A 6,103-nucleotide genomic window follows, 5' to 3' on the forward strand; every position below is an offset into this window, starting at 1 on the left:
TTTTATTTTATTTTATTATTTGATTTATTTGATTTTTTTATTTTTTTTATTTACCATTTTGTACCTTTTGCACAATTTAGAATTTATTATTGTAAATATTATTTATCTTATTTTTACCTCATTTTATTTGATCTATTTTACCTTATCTTGTTTTACCTTATTTTGGTTGTATTGCACCGCGGGACGGAGACAAACGCATTTTCGATTCCACTGTATGTCTGGCATATTTTGAAATTGGCAATAAAGTTGACTTTGACTTTGACTTGGGAGAGAATCAGTAGAGGTTCATACAGGGAGCAAAGCAAAGCCCAAACAAGCAACTGCACTTTAGAAAACAAGCCCAAAAACCTGCAACCCGCGACTGACGATATTTGCAAGCGACTTTACAGAAAAACAAGCCCAAAGTCGCTTATAACAAGCGGACCTGGCAACACTGATTTGTTCCCCCGATCACTGACTCACAGGATTAATAGTCCTCCCTTTACCCCTTTTGACCATCAAGGCTTTGAAAAGGTCAATGTGAAAGATTAACAATGGGTATACATGTGAGCGAATTGCGAATTACACCATCTTTGGATAATACATCAGCAGTGATTCTAGCATGAAGCTTCAACATGAATTTATTTCATGAAGTCTAAGTGACTACCAAGCAAAGTAGTTGTATTTTTACTGACTTTGAATTAAAAGGTTGCATAAAAAAGTAAACCGTACGTTAAATTAAAGCTGGCTGCCCCTAAAGGAATCTTAATATCTTCATTAAACATGTGATAGTATACTCATTTTGCTTTTTTTTTTTCTACTCGTATTTGACACACATTTGTGACACTCTTTAGATAGACCTACCTTTTCTTTTCTAGTCATACATCCTTTAAAGAAAGAGGAGGCTACATCCCTTGCGTTCAGTTTGAAACAAAAATATTTTCCACATATGAATTAGATTATGTTCATGTGACAGATCTGGCACGTTAGTCAATATTCAGTTTGTTTTTTTTGTTTTTTTTTTAACATTTTTAGTTAAAGATCCAACTTTCAGATGGTCACTGTCTACCAACACGTACACCTTTATTGCAGTGTATGTTTATTTTGAGTTGAAACGTCTTGTTTGTACTTTTTATCATAATATAAATCATCACTCTTGCAGCATTTATGATGCGAACTATTTGTACATGGTTAAGCATTAAAATGCATTAAGTCACACACACAACAGCCAAACAGAAATGACTTTGATGAGAGGTGATTATTGCTTTCAGGGGGAACTTTATTTTCTCAGGAGTAACAGTATACAGAGGGGACAGTTCCTTTGGATTTCCATTAATGTCAAAGTTGTGCGCATTAATAACCGTCTGGCTTTATTTTGGATGTTTGCATAATACTTAAAGAAAGAGGAAAGGCGGAAAAGGTTTGTACTGGGCTTTGTAAGTGCAACTTTTACCCTATAAGTGCGTGTAATTCAGGTGAAGAAGCTCAAAACAAATCTACAGATCAGACAGAATGTTTGAGGCCAGGCTGCAGGTCAGTCCAGTGCCATCAGGCTCCACACTGATCTTCTTCACAACGCCATCTTCCACCAACATGACATACCTGAAACACAGGATAAAGAACACACTGATTTATAACTATGAACTTGAAATGTGTAAACTCTTACTCTGATTAACCTACTAAAATGACTCACTCAATTAAATATATTAAATATTTATTTTTGAGTATTATCCTGACAGTTAATTATTAAGTAAATTGTGACCAAAATCTTGAAACCAAAATGTTGTTGTTTTCATTTTACAAAATGCTCCGTGAAAAAAAGTCTAATGGCAGAGGATCAGGAACCCTTTCTTGCTTACAGTACATACACCTGTGTGTATCTATGTTCTTAAACACAGAAAAATCTAGTGTTTGAAATCAAATCCCTCCTTTTCAAACATATAACAGTCACTTAGTGTTACTCTTGAGCAAAATAAAGAGCGCTAGCATCAGCATGTTAACACAACAATGCAGTGCGAGTTGTTTTTGTTTCATGCTGGTGCTCCAGGGCGACATCTACTGGATCAAAAAGTTGTATATTCTTCCTTTAATGTATTAAAAAAGGGGAATAAATGAACACTATTATTATTAAACATAAACATGTAAAAAAGGGTCATCACCTCTTGGATCGCTTGTTCCCGAGCACCTGAACAATCTGATCACTGTCGAGTAACAGGTCGACCGCCTGAGAGAGAGAAAGAAAGAGAGATTACGACTCGCCGTGAAACAAAATTAAAGTTATAACATATCAGACATTTTGATTTACCTTTGTGAAAGCTCCAGTAGGATCAGCAAGCATGCGAACCTGCAGATGAAAGCAGAAGTCATCTTAATCTGATCAATATAATATGATTTAAATTACATCTGCAGACGAACTCTGGAGTGTTTCTCCTGGATGAAGACTGCAGTTCCCATGAGCCTTATCACCCACGGTGTCGCAAAGATAGCACTCTCGCTAACTCTGGCCTTTGTTGTTGAAGCGAATGAATGAATGGCATACAGATCTTCTTTATAAAACCACTTCTCTTTTTCAAACACAAAGTTTTGCAGGATGCAGAGCGGTGAGGTAATGTGTATATTTGTGGCGACGCGAGATTTATGTTCTGTAACGTGACAACGACTAAACTTTGTTAACTCTGATTATCTAAGTTTAGGGCCGGGGCGATATGACCTCAAATCAACATCACGATTAATTGAACATTTTACCTCCATTTCCATTAATGAACGATTATTTTGTTTTTTGCCCTCATAGTTCACTGACATGGCCTCTACTCTAAATATGCTCAACTATTAAAGCTGGGATATTTTTTTCTAATGAAAGAATGCATAACTGGTGAACTATTTTATGGTTATTTATTGAATATTTCCAACTTGAAATCAAAGCATCGCTTGAAAATGACACATTTTAGTTTTAAATTAGAAATTAACTTCTGTAGAAAATAAATAACTTGCCAACAGTTTCTCAGCAGTGTTTACATTTGACTTCCTTTTGTTCGCTGTCGTCTTCCCTAAAGACAAAATGCGTCCAAACGACGGACACTGCTTCCATGTCGCGGATTGGAAGTGTCGTCACGTGACTCTGCCCTGAAAATAATCTAAATAATTGACATGGGCAAGATTACATCGGTTAGAGGTTCTGAATGTCAGTTTCGATTAATTTTCCTTTAATTACCCAGCCCTATTAAGTACCATTACTTAGCTCACAAAAGGTGACCGGAAGTACAGGTGTGACATAACCAGTCACAGTTGTAATGAGCTGTGCTCTAATCTAACAAGAATAACCTTAATGAGCACTCAGTTTTACTCTTTCAGCTCAAAAAGCAGCATAAACACCAAGTCCTGTCCATAGCCACTTAGCTCCTCAGTGACTTTAGGGAGGTCTGCTGTGTCATCAACTTCTCTATTCTTAATCAATGACTTAAGAAATGACTACAAATATTATTTTATAATATGAGTTTACTGACATAACAGTCATCAGTCATCTAATTTTTCTTTCTTGGTCTCCTGTCAGCACTATATCAAAGGTTGTGCACACAGCCTATCGCTCTAATGTTTAGCAGATTGCTGTGATTACCGAATGGTCAAATCCACCACAGATAGATGCCAAATAGGCTTTACATTATTACTTTAGTCATAAAGAGGCCGGACAGCAATGGTGCAAAGCTGTTTAACATTTAAGATATGTGATTGCTTATTTTCTTCTATAGATGATGATATGTGGTCAGCTTTTGTATCAAGATTTAAATTGGTGCAGGTTGCTACAGAAATTGGCAACATTTAAAAAAATAAATTTAAAAAAAAGTAATCCTTACCTTGCCATCTGTGCCATGCTCCTTCCCCCAGGCAGCCATGACAAATGCATCATTGACAGATATACAAGCAACCTCCTGTATGCCTTTACCCTTCAAGTCCGCTGCCTTCTCCACAAAACCCGGGAGGTGAGTCTGAAAGGAAACAAGAGACAATGTCAGCTGATGCAAAGATGACTGAGAACAAGAAACAGAGTTTGAGAGTGTGCGCTCAAACCTTTGAACAACCAGGGGTGAAAGCTCCAGGTACAGCAAAGAGGACTCCCTTCTTCCCCTTGAAGAGTTGATCCATATGAACCTTATTCCCTGGCTCCCCTTCCTGGACTTCCACTGAGGGGAGAGATTCACCAGCCTGTTGAGGAAGTAGAAGACAATATAATAATGTTTTTAAAAAAGGAAGAATTGCATGGCCTATATGAAAAAAAACTATTTTTTCACTGAACACTTATTAAACGACACGAGTCCTTATCTAAAACTCCCACTTAACACTCAGATTAGAGCCGACTGGGTTGAAAATATAGAATAGATGATAATCACAGGATTGAAATGTGAAATTCATTTGGTGGTCATTTGTTTTAGAGACCACTGGAAGGCGACAAATCCCCACATACAGGTGCGTGTCACATGTTAAGATGGCCGAATGCCTAAATTTAAGCCTGACATTGACTAACTTCTATTTGACACAAAACAAAACCATTCACAGTGAGCTCTAAACTTTAAATTAAAAGACATTAATGTGTTGAGCTTAAATACTTTAGATAATATTATATGTGTGCGTCGAGCAGCGGGGTGGTTACAGGCACACGGTCGGATAGTTGGTTGTAACCTTATAGCTTACTCCAAAAGGTAAAAGTAGCACTGACGCGATATTTAATAAAGCAAATACAAGACAAGTGAATTTAAGAGGCCTCAGTATGTCGTCCTAGAGTAGGAAATCCCCTTTTTTTTTCTTTTTTTTGCAGAATGTCCATTTTTAAAATCCGCCAGACAAGTGAGACAGCACTTTTATATTTATTCGCAGTTTGCATTATGGTGCGTTCAAATCGACCTCTGCAGAAGGAAGTGGCTGTAAAGTACGGAGAGGATTTACAAAACACACAAACTCGATCACTGCTCGGTAACTGCTGTCATGGCGACTGGGTTTAAAAGAGAGCTACAGAGACACAGTAAACAGATTCTCTGCAAAATACAACATCGCTCCTCTTTGAATTCGTCATTTAGCATGGACATCCAGCGCTCACAACAACAACAACAGCGCCATTAACGCGCTAAATCCTCACCTGTATCGGCATTTCGGCGATAGGAGAAGTGTGTAGCAGCCTGACGCACTGGACAACACGGCAGCTCTTGATTAGGGAGGATGTGATGGAGAGCATTGCAGCGTTGGGGTAATATACTGCGAGTGTTGCCTTTGTGGTTTCAGGCACAGCACAACACAACCTGCCCTAGCGGTTCCGCTACGCCACCTAACCAATTGCGGTGTTAACACCCAGCAGTGTCCCACACAGAGTTTGGCTGTTGGGATTAAACCTAGCATCCAGAAATGGGCCTACTAAATCTTTATTTTTACTGCGCCATCTGCTAGCAAGAAGCTTGATGTCTAATGTGAAGACGATTGGTTCATTTGTAAGCCTGAGTGCTGCATGTTGAGCCGTGACAGTTCACATGTGGAAACATAACTTTTCATGGCTTCTTTATTTATAACCATAAATGGCATAAGGCAGAATAAGGTGGGGAGTAGGCCTACCTATTACAGTTACTGATATTCGCAGTAACCCTTGTTGGTTAACTTAGAAAGAGTAAAATTTGATGGCTCTCTCTAAACTTATTGATAATTATAGTCAGACTGGTGCAGGAAGACTCAAACATAGAGGCTATTGCTTTTAGTACTATGTAGGAGTGTAAAGAAATCCTTGCACTTGAGTATTGCAAGATTGTGCTTTGTGATACTGTATTAATTCAAAAATAAAACCTAATTTTCAATTTATAGATAACATGCACATATTTTTTTTTAAATTGCATTCATATAGGCTAAATTAATTTTGCTCAGACTGCCCATTAAAGCACAGGCTACCAAAGAAACTGTCATAAGACTGTCATTTTACTGGCTACATTATGTAGATACTTAAAAATAAATACAATGTAGCTGGTGTGTGACAACAACAGACATACACAAAGTAGCAGATGTGTTAAAAAAAAAAGGATTGCTAGGGTTGCTTGTTAATAGTTCAGTTTCAGTCAAGTTGTGGAGCTAGTCATGCTGGTGTAGCGAAGTT

General features: G+C 37.7%; 1 protein-coding gene across 1 annotated transcript; it reads right to left on the minus strand.

The window, feature by feature from the left end:
• Positions 1–1,237: 1,237 nt before the first annotated feature.
• On the minus strand, positions 1,238–5,355 carry prdx5 (peroxiredoxin 5). The gene is made up of 6 exons (XM_020643304.3): positions 5,108–5,355; positions 4,045–4,179; positions 3,831–3,962; positions 2,285–2,323; positions 2,139–2,203; positions 1,238–1,581 (listed from the first exon to the last, which is right to left on the minus strand). Exons 1-6 carry the CDS (start codon positions 5,201–5,203, stop codon positions 1,476–1,478), a joined length of 573 nt encoding a protein of 190 aa, XP_020498960.1. The 5' UTR covers positions 5,204–5,355; the 3' UTR covers positions 1,238–1,475.
• Positions 5,356–6,103: the final 748 nt, after the last annotated feature.

Source organism: Labrus bergylta, chromosome 14 (assembly GCF_963930695.1).
Source record: "Labrus bergylta chromosome 14, fLabBer1.1, whole genome shotgun sequence".
Classification (NCBI taxonomy): domain Eukaryota; kingdom Metazoa; phylum Chordata; class Actinopteri; order Labriformes; family Labridae; genus Labrus; species Labrus bergylta.

Excerpts from the sequence above, each read along its gene's own strand:
- prdx5 (XM_020643304.3), bottom strand. The coding sequence starts at position 5,203 with ATGCTCTCCATCACATCCTCCCTAATCAAGAGCTGCCGTGTTGTCCAG. Across the intron at positions 2,324-3,830 it reads AGCATGGCACAGATGGCAAG|GTTCGCATGCTTGCTGATCC; the intron begins GTAAGGATTACT and ends TTTCATCTGCAG. Across the intron at positions 1,582-2,138 it reads GGGAACAAGCGATCCAAGAG|GTATGTCATGTTGGTGGAAG; the intron begins GTGATGACCCTT and ends CCTGTGTTTCAG.